The sequence below is a fragment of the Annulohypoxylon truncatum genome (assembly GCF_022578515.1).
Source record: "Annulohypoxylon truncatum strain CBS 140777 unplaced genomic scaffold F4807scaffold_40, whole genome shotgun sequence".
Classification (NCBI taxonomy): Eukaryota; Fungi; Ascomycota; class Sordariomycetes; order Xylariales; family Hypoxylaceae; genus Annulohypoxylon; species Annulohypoxylon truncatum.
The window spans coordinates 1-22,614 of NW_025953826.1; the positions used below are offsets into that span (position 1 = coordinate 1).

General features: G+C 47.1%; 3 protein-coding genes across 3 annotated transcripts; all 3 read right to left on the bottom strand.

The window, feature by feature from the left end:
* Nucleotides 1-1,144: 1,144 nt before the first annotated feature.
* On the bottom strand, nt 1,145-4,365 carry F4807DRAFT_271002 (uncharacterized protein). Its single transcript, XM_047994576.1, has one exon. It carries the CDS (start codon nt 4,039-4,041, stop codon nt 1,420-1,422), a length of 2,622 nt encoding a protein of 873 aa, XP_047850196.1. The 5' UTR covers nt 4,042-4,365; the 3' UTR covers nt 1,145-1,419.
* A 6,751-nt stretch (nt 4,366-11,116) lies between these two features.
* F4807DRAFT_470871 (uncharacterized protein) lies at nt 11,117-12,830 on the bottom strand (the record flags this gene model as incomplete). Its single annotated transcript, XM_048002859.1, has 5 exons — nt 11,117-11,427; nt 11,483-11,744; nt 11,799-11,885; nt 11,943-12,431; nt 12,487-12,830. 5 exons carry the CDS (start codon nt 12,828-12,830, stop codon nt 11,374-11,376), a joined length of 1,236 nt encoding a protein of 411 aa, XP_047850197.1. The 3' UTR covers nt 11,117-11,373.
* A 6,222-nt stretch (nt 12,831-19,052) lies between these two features.
* F4807DRAFT_271223 (uncharacterized protein) lies at nt 19,053-20,529 on the bottom strand. The gene is made up of 4 exons (XM_047994577.1): nt 20,083-20,529; nt 19,670-19,926; nt 19,488-19,545; nt 19,053-19,410 (listed from the first exon to the last, which is right to left on the bottom strand). Exons 1-4 carry the CDS (start codon nt 20,159-20,161, stop codon nt 19,217-19,219), a joined length of 588 nt encoding a protein of 195 aa, XP_047850198.1. The 5' UTR covers nt 20,162-20,529; the 3' UTR covers nt 19,053-19,216.
* Nucleotides 20,530-22,614: the final 2,085 nt, after the last annotated feature.

The following is a 22,614-nucleotide window of genomic DNA, read 5'->3' on the forward strand; positions in this document are numbered from 1 at the left end:
ATTATTATTATTATTATTATTATTATTATTATTATTATTATTATTATTATTATTATTATTATTATTATTATTATTATTATTATTATTATTATTAATTATTTAATAATTTTTAATATTTTTTAAATTTTTTTTTAAAAATTACCTCGTTAAACGAATTTTTTCGTTATATTAAAAAAGTACATGCGCAATCCATCCAATTACGGCTAAAACGTGCATTAACTCCGCCCTAAAAGCGTCTAGCGCGCTCTCAATGATCCGTGCACAGCACTAAATTCCCATTAGGCGTGCACTTATATATTAAATTCTCGTTATTTCGTTCTGAGCCCTGTGCTCCGCCGTACCTGGCCCTTGTCCGCTCTCGTCTTCCCACTCCGCCTTCTCTTTTCCATTTCAATCACATCGCTGCGCGTACCCGGCCGATAGATACGGACGGGATGAGGGGGACTGAATAGGACAACAGGTACTTATGATATGGGTGAAGTAGTATTTTATCAATTCCAAGCCGTCTTCTCCTCTTTTCCCGTCAGACCGGGGAAAAAAAAAAAGGTGATCTTGATCCAAAGTACCGCACATAAAACATACATATCATCATACATCATACATGAACAATGACAGCGTCTACCTGTCTCTCTCGCACGTAAGACACGGAGCAACCATGGTTCCATCTTCATCTTTCGTCGTATTCCCCGCGAATAAGGGGGGCCGCGTGCTGCTTACCCTACATGCACTGGCTTCTGCTCCGCAAGGCTATCGACAGTGTGTGTGTCGCGCGCACATGGCCTGCGGCGTGATTCGCACAGGTATTGCATTCCTACGCAGATAAGCTCGTGGAGCCCCCGTTCGAAAAAGGCTTCACGAACCCCTGCCCTGCCTCTCCGCCCGCATTCTCCGCGACCGGTGTGACCAAAATCATTCCTCGTCTGATTATATGCCTGTATGCCTATGGGGGAAAACCATCCGTACTCTATTACCTTTTTTCGGCGAGTGCTCCGTACAACATACATACGTAATGCGCCTCTGTACCCGAAACCTCGATATGGGTCGTTAACAAAAGATACTTTGCTTCGCTGAGCACAGTAGCCGAGCTGACTGGCGCCAGAAAGTCAACCGAAGGAAAAGGCGGGATGGCGTCAACTTTACTCGGTGTACACCCTACGTAGCCGATTATTCATCTGATGTCCCCCACCCAACGATCGAACGACACTAAGGCGAGCCTTGAACGGACCTCGCACTGGCCTGGTTGTTAACTCGTGTAGGTACATCATAAAAACGATCGCCGCTAATAGCGGATGTTTCAGAAGCATGCTGACGCCAGTAAGCCACACAAACACAACGCGGCTTAGTGTACGAGGCTCTCACCAGCATCGTCATAAATTATCCCTAAACGGAGGCAGGGGCTGAGATAAGCGGGTTGAGATCTCATTTTTTGATGAGCTTATATTTACCCCCCACAATTTCGAGTTCGCCGTCGCCTATCTTCTCGCCTAGGAACTCCTGCAGCTCTTCGTTGCTCCAGGGGAACCCGTCAGCAATCAACATTTTCATCATCATTGATATTTGACCGAGAGGCATAGCAGGACTTGAGTTAGTAAGCATGCCGACGATGAACTGCCAGTAAACTTGTCGCTTGTCCTTCTCCTTTTCACTCATACCGGACTTGGCTTTTCGGGGCGTCCCTGATGTCACGTCGACGGCTGCGGCGGTAGATGGTTGGGCTGATTGAAGCAACGAAGGCTGTTCGGCATCCGAGAGGCGCTCGACAACGACATATGTGTTATCAGGGTGTCTGCGGAGCACATGCTTCTTTTCCCAAAACTCAAGCGCCGCCGTGAGAAGATCTTCATCCATCTCAAGCTTCATCCATAGATCATCGAAGGTCCAACTAGACGAGTTCTCCTCGCTGAAGGCATAGATGACAGCCGCTTCATACGTATGAACCTGCTCTGAGATCGTTCTATCCTCTAGTTCAAGTTCCACAGTGGCCTGGCCGAGATGATTAAGCCACTTGATCTTACGCGATGGTTTGAGATGTTCAAATATGGTCTCGTACATCTTCTGCATTTCAGTGACGCTGGGAGGTAAGTGGAACCGTTCTTCCCCTACCTCGGGCCAGTAGAGTCGAGATAGGATTCTTGCGTGTATCGTCCAGTCTCGGTTTACTTTTTCTGGGTGATTAACAGCCCCACGGTGGATGACGCCGTCCAGTCGAGCCGAGTCTTGGATATCTTTGATCATCACATCGCAAGCCTGCAATGACGACTCGCCGAACCGTTTCTTGAGTAATTCAAGTACGCCCACTTCTTGTTTGAACCCCGACTGTTCGGATAGTAGCCGCTCTCCAATGATACTTTGGAATTCTTTGATGAATACCTCTGGGGATCCCAAGGCCCCTATGAGTGTACCGATGACATCCTCAGACTTCCGTCGTCTATAATTAGAGCCTGCATCTACCGGTGCAGGGGCCCAATCCAAGTCATCGAAGTCTTCGTCTTGTCGTTCGTTGCGGTGCTCATTAGAATCCTGTAGCAGCAACTCGACCAGTTCAACGAGCTTCGTATTCCGGCTTTCGGTGTTAACCTCTTCTCGGCTAGTTAGTAAGCCCGTAACGATGATGCGTACGGTATCTTCTCGAGTACAAAGGTACATTTGGAGAGGATAGGCTACTCGGTCTAAGAGCACCCTCGTGTGATCAAGCCTGTGAAACGTTCGGATCATTGCAATATATGTGCGAAGTATTTCTAGCGTCGAACGCCCGGCATGAAGTAAGCGCTTTTGCAAGGTAGATGAGAATGCATCGGTGAGTTGTAGTCGTCGCTGGGGCGTCGTAACTGAGTAGCGGAGGTCATCAATCCCTCCTTCGCTGTCCGGCCAGTTAATAACAATGTCGAACAGCTCATCGATTCGGAGTGCGGCAAGTCGTCCAGTGGCAATCTCTTTCCATTTAGCTACGTCTGCCCAAGCTACATCTGCGTCGGTACCAAGAGTGCCAATAACTTCCGCGGCTAGTCTCGCATACATGTCCTCGACCCAGTCTAGGAGTTCTTTTACGCATGTGGGTTGTACTCGAATATGGTTCGTAAGGCGTGATCTCATCTTCAAGTCGTCGTTTGGCTCCCATATTCCAGCGAAGGTTTCCTGAATATAGGTGATCATTATGCCATCGAGGAGCTCTGCAAATAAGATCTGAAACCTTTCACCAGCTAAACCAACCTTGTTAAGTGAGTCCAGTAGCTCATGCAACTCCTTTTTTGCTTTATCCACGTTGTCGTGTTCTATTATCATCTCCTTTCCATGCTCGGGCGCGCGGTTTGTTCCTTTAACACCGAGCAGCGTCCTCATCAGCTTGCCGAGGACCGACTTTAAGGCTTTCATCAAAGCATCAGACATAGAGTTGCCTACAAGAGCGTGTATATCACGCTGAAATTTCATTAAAGCACGGTCTCCCTCGTCTTCGTCCATGGCACGGAAGATCAACCGGAGACCGAACAGATATTGTCTATATGCAGCTTCTAGAGTTCGTATGCTGCCCAGCAAGGACTGTGTTTGGTCCGAGTAGCCGTCGCATATCGCGAGTAATGGTAGAACGTAGCTCATAAAATGTAACCGAACCTGCTGCGTGTGCCACTCCAGGATATCATCGGTGTGAGTTGCAAGCGGAAGACGACTAGCTGGGTCTATCACATCACGGAGAGCCTCCCGAAATGCTTCATCTCCAACATCCTGCGAGTTCGGCGGTGATCCGAAGGAATCCTCCGCCGTCACGGAGGGCGGAAGTGCAATGCGGGATGTGACTACGTGCCAGGACCGGTCAAAGCGGGTCTGCTGTGCAGCATGATCATTGTTCCCTGGCGAGAGGAAGAGCTGAGCTCCAGTGCCTCCTTTCTGGGGTGTCTGCGCCAAGGGCCCCCCGAAAGCCTGGCCATGCTCAGGAAACCGTATAGATGGTGTTGAATATGGCGTGGGCTGTGAGATGTCTGTTTGGAAAACGGACTGAATAGCGCGTCTTCTTCGCGCGTTCCACTTCGTATCCGCAGTCATCATGTTGCTATTGTTGTCCGTAATAGATTAAGATACTCCATTCATCCATTGACAAAGTACAGTAACCACCCCTGGACTGACGAGATGAAAAATCTGTCAGTCGAAATTGTCAGAGATTATTTTTAGTGAGGTATCATGTCTTAGCTTCCCGTCTCGTCGTATAATTTAGGCAGCTGAATTGCCAAGTGTGTATCAAATTAAGCTAGGAGACGACAAGGTTGGTTAGAATGGTTAGCATCTTGGAGTCGTCAAGGCAAAATTAGCAAGAATGGATGTTTTTGGTTTGTTGATTTGGAAATTGGGGCCGTTTAGGTAGGCGGTGAAAAGCGCTTACTTTGTGGCAGTTGTGGCCGTTGCGGCCATTGTGGATTCCCAAACCTTATGCTGCGCGGCTAAGAAATGGTCCGTGTGCATTGATTACGTTATACTAGTGCGACACAGCCGACGCAGGAAAGCCTCGCGCGGCTGAAGCGTTTGTCGCAACATCCTCTTTTTTTATGTGGGGCGATTATCTAGATATGTACTTTGGTACCTATAGAGATAGAGGTACATATTCGATATACACTCCAGCCGTGAATCTATGGGGTACCATGCCTCTTAACCAAACCCCGGACAGCCTTAGCGTAATTTCCTCCACTATTACGGATGTCGCTTTCGTATGTAATATGTAGGTAGGTACCTATATGTATGTATGTAAGCATGTACCTAGGTAGTATGCAGGACATTCATGAGCACCTGGCATGAAGGCAGATTGCACTGACCAAGTCCCAGGATGTTAATTGAGATGCGCTAACGATAAGGCCCTGGGGATCGACTTTCCAGTTTTGCTCGTTAATCTTAATCTTAAACATATGTACACTAACAATTTTAGAAAGTCAGAATCTCTTGACACCATCTTTACTGATATTACGCATCAGACTATGCCATTTTTACTACTTTTCGACGCATATCTAGAAGACCAGGACGGCGGAGAATTCTGGGTGTAATTAAACTCATCCAGAGTTACTGGCCCCCCTTCCAACTATCCCGGGTCAGCGCAAGGGTAATTTTGGTCGATTGCGGCGCTGGCGAATAACAGGACATGCCTTGGTCTGCGTGTAAGTGGCATGTGTGGTATGCATGCGGGCAAGCAACGTGCGGCGGGGGCACACGCGAATAGAAGCGGAGAATCGAAGATGGCCAGTCAGTGTGGCCAACGCATCTTTTACGATAGCTGCTTCTCAAAGTACTTGAAGGTATCAGGGGTATCCATCGAGGTATCACATATCATCTCTCAACTATGTGTCGACTTCCCCACTCGCAGCATGGAACTGGGTCCGACGCTGTCGATCTGTCAGACTCGAGCTGTATGGCCTTACTGCGTAAACCAAGGCTACGCGGTGAGGACGGCTGAAATGAGTGAGATGATTTAGGGCTGACACTAGCATCTGTATGTACTCTAGGTACGTACGAAAGCCAACTCTCCGTTTCGAGTCACGGATAAGGTAACGAGTCGGAAGATGTAATCATCAATCTCGGTCAGTTATATTCCGGTTGGGTGCTGCAGCTAACACCAAACAGCTGCCAAAGCTGTGTCACGTCAAAAGCACGATGATGCTCTATTTACGTCGTTGCGTGGGTATGCGTTGAGTGTGTGAGTGTTATGTTGCTTTCTACACCTCGTATGGGGAACGTCCGATGTATTGGACAATAGAACTAGTCAAAATCATGAAGTTTATGACAGCTGCGTGAGCCTGGTCTCGTTCTCGTACAGTCGATCAACAGCTGCTCTACCATGCTTTCTTGGTCGAATATGCGTAGTAAGCGCAGAAGACGCAAGTTTACTGGGCGAGCTTCATGTTTTTGGTTACATTCGGGGGTCGAATTAGCACTCGTCTCCCACGTTCGGCCTGCAGCTTTCACACGTGTAGGTCAGGTGGTTTGGGGAAGATTGGACCGGGGTTATCTGTACGCTTTAAACCTGACAGGTCCTTGCAGTGTAGCAATCGCCACACATCAAGCATTGTTTCAAGACCTGCACTGCAACCGGACCGGTTTAGTGCGAGTCGGTCGCAAGTTCGCGTGGTTGGTCGCCAACGGCCACTCCGTGAGTCTGGTGCTTGGTTAGGACATATCCGGCAACGCTATGGCCATTTATGTCCCGACGCTAACATCCGAACTATCCTTCCGCCGAGCGGTGCGGCACGGACGAGAGCACGTTATTACGCAGTCATGGTTATGGTTTACGTTAAGCGTAAGGGTCTATCGAACAATGTTACCAAAAATGGCCTCGAAATTAAATATGTGCAAGGGAGACCACCTTCGATTGTTCGAATTAGCGGGCCACTAGACCACTAAGCTGCTAAGATACCAGCTGCTGCTGCATGCGTACGGCGCAGCAGAATGTCGGAATCTCCAGCTCACGACGTATCGAGTGAGATCGACGCCGGCCTGAGATTGCTCGATGGTCAGGTAACATCGTTCTGCCGGTCTCTTGCTCTCTTCGAAAGGGTCATCCATTCTAGTTCCTATTCTTGGCGGTGGCCAATGGGGCTTCGGGACCGATCGAAACAATCTTGAGCATTCCGTAATATGTAATATGTCTCTTGCGGCGCAGGGGCCTCGATTAAACCCCTTGAGGCGTCCTGTGTGTAGATAGAAATGCAAATTTAGAACGATTTTCAAATGATCGTGAGTTTATCTTTCCTAAGATGTCCCAGAATGTCTCCGTGGGGGAAATGAAAGATCGCCGCTGTCGCAATAGTACCCCTCGTCCCCCTCGTCTTATCATGAATATGCTGACCATTAATGACCTATGACCTATCTGAGTCTTTGCCTTTCTCGGCAAAAGAGTCAGCCGTTATCCGCTGAACGCGCGGCATCATCAGCATCAGCATCAGCATCAGTTGAGGCTCGTAACCATGATTACCCCACGGCCCCCACTGGCCTTTGTGAAACGGCGCCCGAAGCCTGCGGTGTTGCGGAGTGTCCGACGTTGTGTGATTGTAACATACTGATTGCTAAATGATCTGTTAGTGACGAACTTGCTTCTGGTACTAAGACGAGTATAGCGTCGTTTCTGTCGTTTCTATTTCCCTCTACTACAAGATATCACGTATATGGTTAAGTATAGTATGTTCGATAAATTCTCCGACGCGTTGTAGAGATGGTGTACATATGCACTTTTGGTAGACTAAGATCTTGTACTACACCGTGGGCCTCTTGTATAGGTGTGTGATAGGTAGGTTGATAAGCAGCCACGGCTCTAGCCAGACATTCTTTACTCCTAGCCACGTTGTCTCGTGGCTTTCGGTATACTTTAATTCCTTACACACCGAAAACGAATGTCAAGTGCCGGACGGAGTATGTAAGCGTGTTACGTGATTCGATAAACAAGGTCCATCACCGGAGTTTAGGACAACATCTCCTATGTAGTGAATGCTCATTCGACACCTTGGACCATTGAGAGTGATGCTCTGAGCTACGAGACTGCGTGGCGCGGGTTTCGACGAATTGGCAACTCCAGAATCTGAGATGTCATCTCTGAGAACATCGAATACCTGTTAAACGTTAGAACTTCGCATACGGACATCGCCGCTATTTTAGTTTCAGGGTTCTTTATTTATGATAACTGTTCTGTTAAGATATTCGGAACGTCGTCCCGTCGCTACGCAACACAAGTTTATCGGTGCTAAGCAACGAAGATGCTTTATAATTAATATCTCCATTGATAATAGATCGGATGGTCGGTTGTAGATGGGTCAGTCTGACTTCGGGTTCTCAAGTGATGCAAGGGATTCCGGTCGTCAATACATAGTAAGTCCGTTTTGAGTCCGTAGTAGCGGAGTGGACACTTTGAAGAGTTCCCGAGGCATTTTGTAGGTCGCTTAACGGTTCCAAGGTTCATGACCCGCAGTGGTTCAAGGTTCTCTAGTCGACTTAGCGTCCTAGGTAGGCTAGGAAATAAGGAAATAGACTTTTAAGGGTTTACCCGCTCCGTGCCTGCTTGGCTCTTACGATAGGCGCAGAAATGACAGAATGTATTGTGACTGTACAACCTTGATGCTTGATAGTACAAGCGCAACATCAGTTTGTGTGTTGTTACGCAGTAGTTCGCGCGCAAACCAAGACTATTGTTTGATTTTTCCACCTGCGCCAATCCACAATCAGTGTCCCCATTTTCGGTTATGGATACCGAGCAAGCGAATCGTAGGTCCTAGTTAGACCCCGTGATGACGATACTGCAAACTCCCGCTTAACATGATCGTTGGTAAATCAACGGCGCCGGTACTTTTGCTCACCTAGGAGTGGATGTATATAACATCGGCTCATTTAGAAACGAAAACGTGGGCATCTAAGGTTAAGAGTTTTGTGGGGGAGGGAAAGAGAGATAAACTACACTAGGTATCTTAAGCCGTTTCACGCTTATGTAAAGGATCTTTTACCAGGTAGAACCCTGTCTTACGTAACTTCACTAATGAAAGTGACCCTTGCTATGTACAAGTTATGTACATAGAGACAGGGACTTATTTATATTATCCACGATGGATTCAAGCTTCAACTCTATCACGTCGATCCACATGGCACTTTTTGGTCTCCGTCCACGGAAGGAGCCTTTAGGTTTAGACACTAAGCCCTGCATATCAGCAAGGTGTATTATGTAAGGATTAACGGGTCGGATCTACATGTGTACCAGATTATATCATATTTCGACTAACTTAAATCGTCTTTGAATCATCTCCAAAGATGCAAGCCTCTGCAAGTCCCCACCTACAAATGCTACGAGAAGATATGTAATATTTTCCTGCGCGGAATCAAATAGTTCCTCGCGTTTAATAACTCTATCTGTCCCTATCTTAGAAGCCAATGACGATACGAGCTAAGAGGAGAGAAGAAGACTACTACTCAGACCTCTGACATAGCTGCAAGGAACTATCCACCCGATCGGTGCACATGCTATTGTCGAAAAGGTAGAAAGATCGTCGCCCTCAATTAATCTGAAAACCAATGCCGTAGCTTCGCAGCCTGCTTCTATTTCTGGCAGCATTGCACACAGACGATATGGCACATGGCTTTCCCCTCTGCACCCCTGGTCCCCCAATCCAACCTTAGGCTTCTGGAAGGCTATGCTCGCACTCTTCTCCAACACAATCTCCACGTTCCGACGGACACTCGGGGGGTCGGGTCGTACATTCTATCTGCCTGAATATTTTCGAGGACGACGATTGGTCGCGGTCTTTTGCTGTTTGACGTACTTGACGTACTTGACACATTCGATTCGGCCGATCCCACCAACCACCATCATCATAATCATCAACCAAAAAGCCATGCGTTAAGATCTGAGGCCCTGTATGGAACCTCATGCTGCAGAACGAAGGCGCATTTCTTGTATCACCTTAGCTGTCTACTATCAACCAACCAACCCCTTTACCGAAGCTTGCTCCGAGAGAATAATTGTGCGGCCGATTAGCAAGTTTTTTTTTCTTTCTAGCCCATTTACACATTCATGCCATTACTCTAAGGTGGTCTCCGTCGCCGCTGAGCAGTTCATTCGCTACCTGTACGAAAAGCCAAGCGATCTAACTAGCTGCGATCTAACAAGTAGCGCAAAAGATCATTGGCGGAAAGCCGACGAGTTAGCTTCGAGCCTAGGGGTTTAATGGTAATAGTAGAGGTGCTATTATTACATTTCAAATGGTGGCAAGCGACCTGACTATACTGGCGATAAGATACGATGCCGAGGGAATGAGAAATGAAACGCAGATTATGCACAGGATCTACCTTGAGAGCCACAAACACTGGACCCCTCACGTGGGAAAAAAAGGTCCCCTCGTTTCGGCCGAATGGTTTCGTAGCGAGAACGCGAGGGGTTTGAAGATCAGGAAATTGTGTATGCACAATAATACGCCGAGCGGGATTGGCAGAGAGCATAAAGGCGCGGAATTGTTCCCATCGTTCCATTGCGACCCTGACTTGGTTGGTATAGGATGTCTCATCGTGACATAACGATTTCCAGATGACCGGTTTGAAGGGGGCCACTCGTTCTCTACGTTCTGCTCCTCTGACTGGACCCAGACGAAAGAACGCAAGGTACAATCATACATACCCTACCTATGGTACCAAACAGTTACCAGTCACAGCTGCTATAGCTAGGCACTATTGTACAGAACAGGTTACGATCCAAGGTTAAGCATAACCCAATCCGGAAGTTGCCTTTGGTCCTGCGCACACATACCACCTAACCGTACCTAGTAGGAGTAGTTTAGTGGTAGCCACTTCATGTATTGTAACACCAATCCCCTGTCTGCCACCTGGCTAACGGGCGGGTTGTCTGCACTTCTGCGCCCTGTATTATATGCTGCTGCGTTTATAGCTAAGCTGAAGCAGGTCTACTGCAGCTGGGCTATTCCCGACTAGGGGTCCTTCACCCATGTCGTCCACGTCCTTTCTCGCGCTGCTTTCGAGATCATCTATGATCTTTCCCACCTTCGTTCCCCACCAGAAGCATGGTCGCATCGCACGTTGCACCTACATACATACTCAGTGTAGGTAGGATCATGGGCAAGCAAGAACGAAGTCAAAGGTTGCCCCTTAGCTTGGCCCGATCAGTCGCGATAGACGTCTAGTTAAGAGAAGCGATGCTACCGTACCCAGCTGGAAAAGCCTAACCCCACGTAATAAATCTCTATAGTATGGGACCTACTTAAGCGTTAGAGAAATGCGTACACATACATACAGGTAGCATCGATTTTATGCTGGCGGGGCCAACCCATGTCCCGTACGTTTTACCGACCTCGAATCTTGAATCAAGATAACCTTTTCGGTCCCGACAAGGCCTGTTGAGTTAGTCAATCGCTAGTAGGAGACTAGAGGCGGCGCCAGTAACGTTGGAATAGCTTCCTCGCTTAGGAGAAAAATGGATGGTTACCAAAAAAAAACCTCACAAGTGCTTCACGTGTTGGTTCACAAGTCTCGGACAACGTCTTGATGATGAGAAAAGGTAAATTTCATTTCCGCTGAAGCCAAATTTATACAAGGTCAAAAGATCATCGAAGTTCGTCAAAGATCGAAGATCGAACGAAGAAAGTCGAAAAGAAAAATAGGGGTATATGCTTAAATCTTCCACGCCATATTCCAAAGCTCATCAGTCCCCATAATCCGTAGTCCCATATATACTCCGAGCAAAAAAATATATCCGATTGTTTCGAGTGTCGGTCGAGCCGTCGTCTAAAACCGTATCCCGCTTCCCAAGTTCTCGTAGCTCCCATATTTTCACATTGACATCCTGACAATCATTCATCCCTAAGAAATCGTCGAAAGTGTTGTCGTATTTCTTTTTATTTTTTTTTAAATGTTTTACGAGTTTCGTCTTTGCTTGCACTTGTCATGTAATAAGTGTCCATTGCGAGCCTAAAGAATGAATTAGTGAGTTATTCTAGGGTGAGGTATTAGCTTAGAAACTTACAGTAGTTCTCGTAAACTCGGCACCGCAGTTAGGGCATGTAGCCTTAGCTGCCTGTCCCGACTTCTCACGCTGATGTCTCAGGAGGTTACTGAAAGTCGAAAATTGTCGTCCGTTGCATCCATGCTCCCAGCACTGAGGCTTAGGTCGACTTTGAACGACGCGGACGTGGCCGGCTTCTTGCGCTGAGCCTCCAGAAGAAAGAATTTGTGGGGGCTGAACAGGATACATCATCTGAGCTTCATGCATCGGTGGCGACGGGCGACTGCTTCGGTCATTAGTATTTGGAAATTACGAGAGTGATCGTTATTTGACTAACCTATACGATGAAGATAAGCTGTGAGCGGATGGTGGGGGCGGAGGGTATCCCGGTGAGTAATTCAGGCCCAGGTAATCACTAGGCGGTCTATTATGTCAATTGTCAGCATCGTAAAAAATCGAGTGGCGTCATCACCGAACTCACAGTGAAGAAAATTGATGTGTGAACATCGGGCTGCCGTGGTCAGGGAGAGGCGACGTGGAATAAGATGGCATATATTGCGGGGCAATAGATGTCGCGGGCTCTGCCAGGAGTGATATTTGCGATGGAGCAGTCGTGTAAACTGGAACAGGTGACGCTGCGGAAAATTCATGTAGCGAAACTGGCGGTGATTGAGAAGCAGAAGAGTAAGTGCTCATAGCTCGGCGCGCGCGTGCTGTCGTCTTTGAATCCCGTCGAGCCTGGTCCCGCTGCCTCTTAAGCTCTCGTTGCTCCGGTGTCAAGGTGAATCGGGGCGGGCTGGAAGTTAAAGATCGAGATCCACTCGGAGGGGTCATGCTGGCATCGGATCCATGACCAACAGAGCTCATGTCGTGAGCTAATAAATCCGAGGCTGAATCTAGACCGGGCCAACTATAGGAGGAGCGCGGAATACCCATCTCCAACCTTGGGTCGAATGCTACAGCTACGGTACTGTTCATTGTAAGCTATTCGTCCTATACAGATCAATGCGCATAAGAAAGCTCACCTCATAGTTGATGTTGCCGGAGGTGGTAAAGATGAAGAGGAACTATCTCGCGCTGGATCGACACGTAGTAAAGGTGTTCCTTGTGACTGTGACTGTGACTGTCCCTCGCTCCACTCGGTTTCCAAAGCACTCTGAGAAGGATAAGACGTAGGTTCTTGGAGATAAGTCGTAGAACGATGTGGGAGGCGGTTGATATAAGACGGCGGTTGAGGTCTATGAGACGAAGCGATAAGGTCTAAGTTGCGAAATCCACTTGTCGTCGAATTCGTGCTACTAGCTCTTGATCTAGGTAGGTGTGAGTAAGAGTCTTCGGAATCTCGTTCTAATCGAGAGCGATGGTCCATTATGGCGTAGAACTAAGTCTCATCGAGGTTTATAAGTTGTATGAAAGCACGTACAATATGTGTTGTATATATCCTTGTCTGAAGGTGTATGACTATTGTCCGTTGGGAAGCAAGGTGGGAGGGCGATCTGTAGGACTTATAATAAAGACCAAAGGCGTAGCTGGTTTGGCAAAGATGAGAAGGTGTAAGAGAGTCGTGAAGGAAGATCTTGCACAGCTAAGTATGGTAAGCCGTTTTGTACTTGAGAATCTCTCAGCCTCAATGGTCGCGATGGCAGGACAAGAGGAACATCAAGTGCTTATAAATTATCACCTGGTGGAGCACAACCGGCTTCTTGACCTTACGTATGTATGCTGCTGCGTGGGAAACGGCCTACCCTGTCACCAGAAAAGATGTGTACCGTGGAGTACATCTTACATTCGACTCCGTAGTGAGGAGTATGCTAGTACCTCTTACATGGGTCTACAAGCCAAAAGGCGGGTACGACGTAAAGGTAGGTAAGGCATGGTAGGGTGAAGAAGTGGGTGAGGGTGTGGGTGTGGGGTGGAACCAACGAAGGTCCTACTCTACATACATACATACCACATACATTAGCGGAAGTACCTCGTCTGTGGATCCGCCTTCATAGTACTATGTATGTATAATGAGTCGACATGGGTTATACATAGACGGGAGACGGGGAAGATAGATTGGCATGGCTGGTGGGAGAGCGGGGGTCAGATGGATACAGCATCGAAAGGTAGTTAGGTACAAGATGATAGCAGTTTAAGGGCCTCTCTATTATCTCTTCTTGCGTGATGGGTCCTAGCATACCCCGGCGATCGATGGCTTGATCATGTTCGGCTCGACATGGTAGCAGCCTAGCAATTGATCCCAGGCAATTCTGGCAGGGTTAGAAAATGGCCCATGGCAGCCATGGGTGTCTTTTTGCTGACAGGGGAGGCTTTGGTTGCTTGGTACCTGGCATCATCTATAATAAAAGTAGCTTTCGAATGGGGGGTAGGCGGAGTGATAAGGCAGCATGCGCGTGGTTCGTGTGTTGCGTCAAAGGCGTGTAGAGAATCTGCAGAGTCCAAGACTGGGTGCTGGGATGAGATTCTCGGAGCCGTGGTGTGTAGCTAAGTGTCAAGCGCGACAAGCCTGGCACGGGGTAGGGTGGCTTTTGCGTCTCTTCGCGGAGAAGAGTGAGCGGGCAGTGCTAAATTCTGCGACTTGTTTCTTAGTCGACCTGCCTTATCCATACTACAAATCTCGCCCACATAACGTGTAGCTCATTAAAACCGTACTGTACCGCGCGTATAATACGGCACGCCATGCATACGCCTGCAAGGGTCTTGTGCAAGATGTAGAAGCATCAGGAGAGGCGAGCTAAGGTGTCATGAACAAGACTGAATAGTCGAGACATTAAGAGAATGCGAGAGCCCACAGTCAAGGGTACAGTGTGATCGCGCAAGTAAAAAGTCCTTATGTCGCTGGGAGTGCTTGGTAGAATGACGTCGGACTTCTAGCGAGGTAGCACATAAGCGTAAATCCGAAAGTCATGATTACTCGGAGTCTAAGGCCGTGTGTCGATGCAGCATCATCATCCGGGACCGACGCGAACGGACGGAGCTATCTTCTCTCATCCACGGCGACGAAGGATTTAGGGTCATCTCAGAATAATTCAGTCGACCTCTAAACCCTCGACCGCAAAACGCGGCCGGCCGCATGGCAATAGCAGGCATCGTGAAGCACCCATGGAATGGTAGAGCATGGCGATGTCCGCAGCGCGTCAACTACTAGTTTCTGTTAGGTCAAGGTCGTTGCAGGAATCTAAAATGAAACAGAGCGTATGACTGTGTGACGAATTTGGAATAAGAGAAGAAGAATGGTAGAAATGTTCGATGGAGGAGGTTAAGTTACATCCAAGACAGCCACTAGTTGGTAGATTTGCATGTTGCGGAAAGTTGAAATGCCTCTTTAATTGAGAGAAGAGATACATAGGATCGTAATCCTTGCAAGTATAGCTGTGCCGCCCTTACCTTATTAGTCGATGGACGCAGAGCCAGGGGCGCACGAACCAGCTTTGGCAACTTGGTACTTCTGAATGTTACTGTGTTACTGTCAAAATGACCGTATCTCTTAGCTTGAGCAGGGTTTTTTGGCAAGCGCTGGCGTTTAATTTGTCGCTTAGGTATTGTTAAGCATACCCCAATTATCCCAGGAGTGTTTTAAGAATCTCTAATTTATGTACATTCATAATGATACTACGATGCAGCTAATGGAGGCATGGTTTCTATTGTTATTCTTTGCTTACCCGCAACTAGATAATAGCTCTTGAAGTCTAACAAATTTTATCAACTAAAATAAATTTCCTCCATATTCCCCCTGTGCTAAAACGGTAGTTATAGCAGGATTTAAACTTCTTTGTATATGAATGCTATGCGGTAGATAATCTATTCTTGACGGTTCTTGTGCTATTTCTATGGGATAGTTCATACACACCTTATTTATGCAGCCAATGTCATGGTTGCGGTCCCGATGAAAGTTGTATCAGTGGTGTAGTAGTATCTTGTCATTCGAGATTGGCGTTATGTAAGAAGTTTGGTTAAGAAAGATCAAATCATGTCGACATATTCCCTTTCCTCTTTAGAGTATTCGAACCAAACTTGAAAATAGTAGGGTTCTCATAGGTACCTGAGATACCTGGAGAGCTGCAGCTACCGTATCAGGCCTCAAGGTAGCGGATATACGGGCCTTTGACAGTGTCCGTATATTTTGCGCACGCCCATCGACTGTGCCGCTCAAGCTATCTAAGCTCCAGCTGGGTTGCTAACTGCTAGCTGCTAGACATGCTGGTATGTTCTAAGAAAAGACACCCCCGAATAGAAAGAGAAGGTTAGAAAAATGATACAATAATACAATAAACTAGACATTCATAATTCGGATGTTAAAGGCAGGTAGGTATCCCTGAGCAAGGCTAATTCAGTTTGAAGTGTTGATATTTTAAAAGTATGCCTCATTCGATGCACCCTTGAACCTCCTGCGTCATGTAGCCGAAACATACTATCCAAGCTCGACAGTGGCTAATGCCTTATCCGAAGCCCACATATCGAGGTCAGAATTCTGTGTTCTATTTTCGTTCTCATATGTGGGTAGAGGGTAGACAAGTCATTCGAGGTCACTCGATACTGAATGTAGTAGCAACGCCACCTTCTTGGACATCCACTCGGGCGGCACACGGAAGTCCCATAGTTCCGGTCTTACCTCTGCTCAATATTGAGTCGTTCAAATAGCACTTTATCTCCGGAGCATTTCGGACTCGGTGTCTCACTCGATTCGGTTTTCCAAGGGTCGGACATTAACCCCATTACTGGCGATAATCTGTCCGTTTCTCTTGTGCCAACTCCCCTAGGCAGATGATGGAGCTGATGACATTGGTAGACTGCCGGGCAGTGTGCGGAGCATGATGGTATAGCCTCCCTAAAAGGTCTATGTGAGCGCGTCTATTTCGACCCTCCTTCGGCAAACCCAGTAAAGCTAGCAAGGCTATGATGGTAATTATGGACATGGCATCCACAAACAAGCTTCATTTGACGCCGTCTAAGTTTGTTAGAGGAAAGTAGCGGTGCCCTGTACGTCATGGAGCTTGTGAATCCTTTCACAACGGCCCGCTCAGAGCGACGGCGTCGACGCTATGACAAGAGCCTATGAGAGCTGAACCCCTCCCCCACTACCTACTCAACCTGCCAACCTAAGGCGCACTAGGAGGAAGCGATGAATATTCTCAGATATTGTCATGGAGACTCAAGTCTAAAAGGGGAAAGCGTATCTCGCTTGGAGAACGTCTGATGCTATGAATGGCATCAATATCTTTAACTCCTGCCATATTTAGTAACTTCACAGCTGTTAATCATATTGCTTGTTTCATAGTACGAGTTAAAGCTGAATCCAAATTCGAGGTACCAGAAGACCAACTGGTCCTATCACGACAACGTCTCAGCGCCGCGGATGTCACATTTACCGCGCCTCTAAAATTAACGGGCAGGCCGTTTTCGCGAAGAGTTACCTGCCTCTATATTATTGAGAATTCTTGGTTGTTTTATTATGCTCAAGCTAGTGTGACAGCCATAATCGGCTTGTAGGAATGTTTACATTGGCTGCCGGCCGTTGATATGTAGCAGACAAGACAGCCTGCTTTCGAAACCTGCAGATCGGGAAGGAAACGGAGATGCATAAACGTTCTAGCATTTTTCTAGAAGCATATCCTCGTCTGAGACGAGGCGTTGCGTTGGCTGATTAAGCTAATGAAAAGGTCTGGGGGGAATAGGCCAGCGTCTAATCAATCTGAAATGATGGCAGCTGGAGCTGAATAGACAATGTCACTCGATGCAAGGTCGAGGGTGAAGCGCGCCTACACGTTTTATTAGACTGGTCAATCGTTTTCCCCTTACACCCTCTTTATAGTCCATCTCCTTCCTAAGCGGGCAGGCTCATTGGGAGGGCATTATAGAACATGTGTAGGTCGATTGTTGCGAACGTTTTCTTGTTTTCCTTGGGATCAAATAAATACTGTCAATATTTTGGTGTTGAGGTGCTGTTTTATTGTATTTATTGTGGAGAGTTTGGCTTTTCGCAGTCGTTGGCCGGAGCATTTCCGAATGCTTGGGAAGGGATACACTCTGTTGTTAGTGTTCCAGAATGGCGGTATTGGGAGAAGAACAATATCCAATATTATGGTGAAACAAATGATTGGAGCAAGATGTTCTTCTACGCCCCACGTTGGAGTTTTTTGTTCTTTAAATCCTTCCCGATTGGGTTCGGGATTTTTCCAAGATTCTTGATTACATGAGCCAATTGCAAGTGCCCAAACGCCACGAGGCTTCCAGGAACTTTTACGTAAGGTTCCTGCCAATAAGGATAGGATTTGAAAATAATGATGGTGTGTGCACTCTCCACATACTACGTAAGGTACCTACCTAGGTACCTATATTCAACGGGGTTATTATGTCAGCCACATATATAGATACTTAGGTACAGATTCTGAAACAGTATGACCTGAGATCAGCCACCTTTCACCAGGGATCCGCAAGTGGAGAGACGGAGATATGGCGCGGCGATCTTATCCTTTTCTTACTTTTCCGATCATTCAAACCCCTCGTCATCATCCATTATCACTGATGCACAGCAGCACTATGGAAATCGCTTTAATAGTTTTAGTTTCGTTCTATTTCTATTTCCCAGACATGTATTACTATATTCATATTCTCAGATTCTCCTGTCGTTTAAATTATCGCAGTAATGATTCGACATCGTACTTTTCCTTCTACGACGATGTGAGCTAATTTCAAGCAGCTCTGAGATTACATAAGTATTAAATATGCGTTCCTCCAAGATCTGTGTGGTTGAGATTACGACTTTGCTAGCAGCTTGCCTGGGTGGCCCTCCAGCTCAATCTAACTTGCATACGGAATAAATGCAGCTGCTTGTTTCAGCTAAGCAGCTGATAGGGCTGGGGATGAGGACCACCGAACAACACCTGCGAGCAATCGCAGCCTCATTGGCGAACATCACGAGTGGCGAGTTTCGGCGAGTTGATTAGCTACCGACGATCTTTGCCCTCCAGCAATGCTGGCTGCTTTGGTTGCTACTGTAATCTTCGGTCATGCCTTGACGTTACGCCCAGCATGCGCTCAACCGGATATGAGCAACGAGAACAATCGAGTGAGGTGGGTTTAATTCGTCGAGATAATACCTTACTTGGTATTGGTTATTGTTCGATCTATCGTACGTCTTCTACAATAGATCCGATTTAGGTTACCTACTACAAATCAAGGAAGCTTTGTACTAGCAATAGCAAGCCTCGAAATCTGCGGACAATAATTCAACCACAATAACAATACTATTAGGCCGTATGGGTCATAGACTCGCACTTCATCAGCTAAGTACCCATACATTCTGCTTTCGGTGGACCGCAAACCCGCCGTGGAGCCTCGAGTGCGGATGAATTCAATATATCTGTATTGCAACGTCGGTGGCCTGAGCTGCTTGATAAATGTTCTTCGTCTCCTCTGTTGCATCAATGCAATAGATAGACACCTTTCGTACGAACACACCAAGGCGATATGTGCTCCCGCGAATCAGAGCTGTTCATCAATTCGCTTGCGCTATCGTCCTAACTGGACCGATAGACGCCGTATCAAACACGTGAGACATTTTCTCGGTTGACACCCTACTGTCGCATCAACCCCCCTGGAGCTCCCGAGTTCAAAAAATCATATGCACACCGACTTTCTATTTGTCTGTCAAAGACATTGTCTTCACGAACTGTCGGAAACCCAAACACACTCGTTTTGACTCTAATGCTCGCCGACCTCACAACACAAAGTAACACACCCACTGCCGCCTTAATTCTGTTGCCCGCCTTTCTTTCCCATAAGAAACCGGCGGACATACTTGGATTTCTCGCCTCGTACGAAGTCACAGAGTCTCACCGTGAGAAGGACCGCCTTGCAGAAATGCTCTACCGTTACCTTGGGAGACACAAGACCAATAGTGTGCGCCCTTGAGCATCGTAACGAGCTCTCATTTGGGAGGGACCCTGTTTTGGTAATCGTCAGTTGCAACACCGGCCGCGTCCTCGTCCAGATTACGTCTTTGAAAGGTCGGGCGTCATACATGGAGCGTATCTTCGACTCGTAGGTCCCATCATATAACTTTTTCGGGACCTCGGAACCTGAATACGGCTTGTAAGTAAACCGCAGAATCGAATCTGAGATGACTAGATTTGCATTCCTGCATAGTGCAACAAGGGTTTAAGTCATGGTGAAGGGCTCGAGCTTCACAATCTAGGTTCTTACATGAGGGTCCTGATCATGTTGCCTTTCTCTATTCCTCAATGGTCCTCGGGCCCCACATACTCTCGTGTATCCGTTCTGTACCGGAGTCTTTTTTTTTTCATTAAACCCGCCGAAGGCGAATTGCTCTCTAGCTTGGTAAGATAGTCGTTTCTGGCGGCATGCGGCGTAAATATCAATGATGGGCACCCCGCCGGCAAAGTGCCCATAACGACCTGGTAAAATATGGCTCGAGATTCGTGGTCGACAACTAGCAGTACCTGTCTCAACTCAGCCCTGCAACTTATTGCGTAGTACGGAGTACAACCAACGGTTCTCGAGGTCAAGAAGCAAGGCGGCCCAAGGCCGCTCTGCTAAACATAGCTCAAGCTCCATAATTCTCTTTGGAGATCCACGGTGCCTTAGTACTTACATACCATACTGCCAAGCGACTGAGTTGGACGCACGAACTCTTTCTACAAGACCTATCATGATTATCAAAGTAGCGGACAACATTCAGATCGAATATGACCGAGGCCAACCGAGTACGACAATCGACATAAGTCAAAGATTGTTGCATATACGCACATTGACATCATCAATAGAGATAGCAGAATATTTCTAGGACTATGGGGAGAAGCGTGTGAGCTTCCGGCAAAGCTAGCTTCCGCTGCCGTAAGTGTTGTTGTTGTCCGTTGACTGCATCAATGAGTATGTACTACCCCATCGGCTTACTTTATTGTTCCTAAATCGGTATTTCGCAGCCAGTACAATAAACAAACCCGAAAAAATACTGAGCTTTTAGCACTAGAGGACAGATAGCGGGAGAAGGTCCACAGACACCCCAATTCACCGACCCGGTAAAGGAAAATATCGCGAATTAATTGTTGCTTCGCCGTAGAAGCTAAACAATGGCTAAACTAACCTAAGAAACCAAGATCCACATCTTCGCTTCGCCTTTTCGCGCGTCGCGAAAGTACATTACCCTATTAGGTTGGCTTCTTGATCGTCGGTACCCCAGGCTCATGGACCATTAAATCGTTCAAGTCAGCGGGTGGTGTCAATCTAACAATATGCTACACCCCCGGTTAGTCCCTAGTTGGCCTCTGTGGACCTATGACAATGAGATAAGCACCCATAAGAAAACAATATGGCTTTGTCTAATGGGACCGTGGTACGTACTTGGAGAGGTATTAGCGGGCTTGGTCTCATCGTCGCACATCAGATCGTCGAGTACCTAGATAGGTAATTGATGAGATATCCCGTCCATGCAATATCAACCTTCAGCAAACCCCTAGTTCATATTCCTGCGGTATACTATCATCATAACCTAGTTCATGACCTACGTACAGCAGAGTGCAGGTCAGGGAATAGGAATTCTAAGTATTTGGGGAGGATTTTAGGTAATTTCCCCCAATAGAGCGCTAGACTGTCAAAAGCGTTCCAATATCATGAATCATCCAACGACTTACTCAGCCAGCTAGCCCTTTTCAAGACACTCAAGTAATATTACCTACCTAAATGTACGCATCGAAATTACAAGATAAGAAAATACGTACAGCCTCAGGTCATGGTTGAGGCAAAGGGACTCTGCTTAAGTTTATCTATCCAGGGGTAGATCGCCACCGTCAGAACAGTTTGACGTAGGTAAAACATGATCCCATGAGGCCCAAATGTTCAGGTCATTTCCCAGGGACGACCCAGTTAGTAATTCTTCATAGTACCGGTCGATCAACAGATATTACTCGATTTAGTGAGATCCATTTGATCGAGAAAAGTTCGACGAGCGGAGCCGCTATCTACAGTCATGGCTTGTCTCTACGACCATCTCCTGCTGAGCCGCCTTCCCGCATGGGCGGTTAGCTAGATCAGCCTTGAGCTATGCTTCACTGGGGCTTTCCAATGCTGGTTGCCCTGAGCATACATGAACTACTGCCAGTAGAGGCGGCCGTGATTTACAGCTAAGGAAATGGCATGAACTAGCAACTATTCCTACGGCGTTGCTGCTATAATGGGCAGCCCGAGCAGTAAGGAGACCTTGGAATATATCCATATGAAAATAACTTGGCGGCAACGAGCCGCAGTTGGTGGGATAGATTGGGGGTTCTAACATGGCTCATGCATTGGCTCCAGTGAGTAATTTTACAATCGCTATGGTCTTCCCCCTGAGCCGAGCCTCTTAAGCTAAGTAATGCTAACCGCCCTTCAGTAGGCACATTAACGAGGCCACCAACTACCTATTTCTTAACTTGGCCAACGATATAGATTCGTGTACCCTATGACTCTCCTATCTTCCTGAGATGGCTGTCTAGATTTTTGTGTCTATTAGTGTTATTCGACCAATTGAGGGTCGCTGTGGGCTTGACTTGCATGATGATAAATATATCCATCCCGGCATGATAAGGAGGTCGTCGCACCACGTTGCCTTATGATAGCTCACAAACCATCTAGGTAGATGCAGTACTACTATCCGGAGAACTTTGCCTACAGTTTTAGTTCTCACTACTGGGCAGATTCCGAGCTTCTTGACCTACATCTACGAAACCTCCTATCTAACAATGACCTGCATTTATCGGTTTAGGGATCAGTTAAAGCAACAATATGGGCTTTACGCACACCCACAGATGGTCAATTTAAAAGTTACAACAAAGTATCAAAATATTACAAGCTGAACACCTAAGCAACCTTGTTAGTCCTAGAGAACACATGTCATTATCGTTTACCTCTAACATGAGAATCGCGAAAAGGGGAATATCAAACAAGGTGAGAACACCAATGATTGACCAGATGAGACCATGGTGGTATTTGGAATATTCTTGCGAAGTGGTATATCCTAGACGACACACAGAAAATCATGCTAACAACCGACCGCCCCTATATTAGCCATCAGATGACTCCAAAGCTGTGGTGTAGGTGCAACCAATGACCTCGAAGAACGTCCAGCTTCTGGAAATTCACCTAGATACAAT

Excerpts from the sequence above, each read along its gene's own strand:
- F4807DRAFT_271223 (XM_047994577.1), bottom strand. The coding sequence starts at position 20,161 with ATGTTGTCCGCTACTTTGATAATCATGATAGGTCTTGTAGAAAGAGTT. Across the intron at positions 19,546-19,669 it reads AACATGATCAGGACCCTCAT|GTTCCGAGGTCCCGAAAAAG; the intron begins GTAAGAACCTAG and ends AGCCGTATTCAG. Across the intron at positions 19,411-19,487 it reads GAGTCGAAGATACGCTCCAT|GGTCCCTCCCAAATGAGAGC; the intron begins GTATGACGCCCG and ends TTACCAAAACAG.
- F4807DRAFT_271002 (XM_047994576.1), bottom strand. The coding sequence starts at position 4,041 with ATGATGACTGCGGATACGAAGTGGAACGCGCGAAGAAGACGCGCTATT.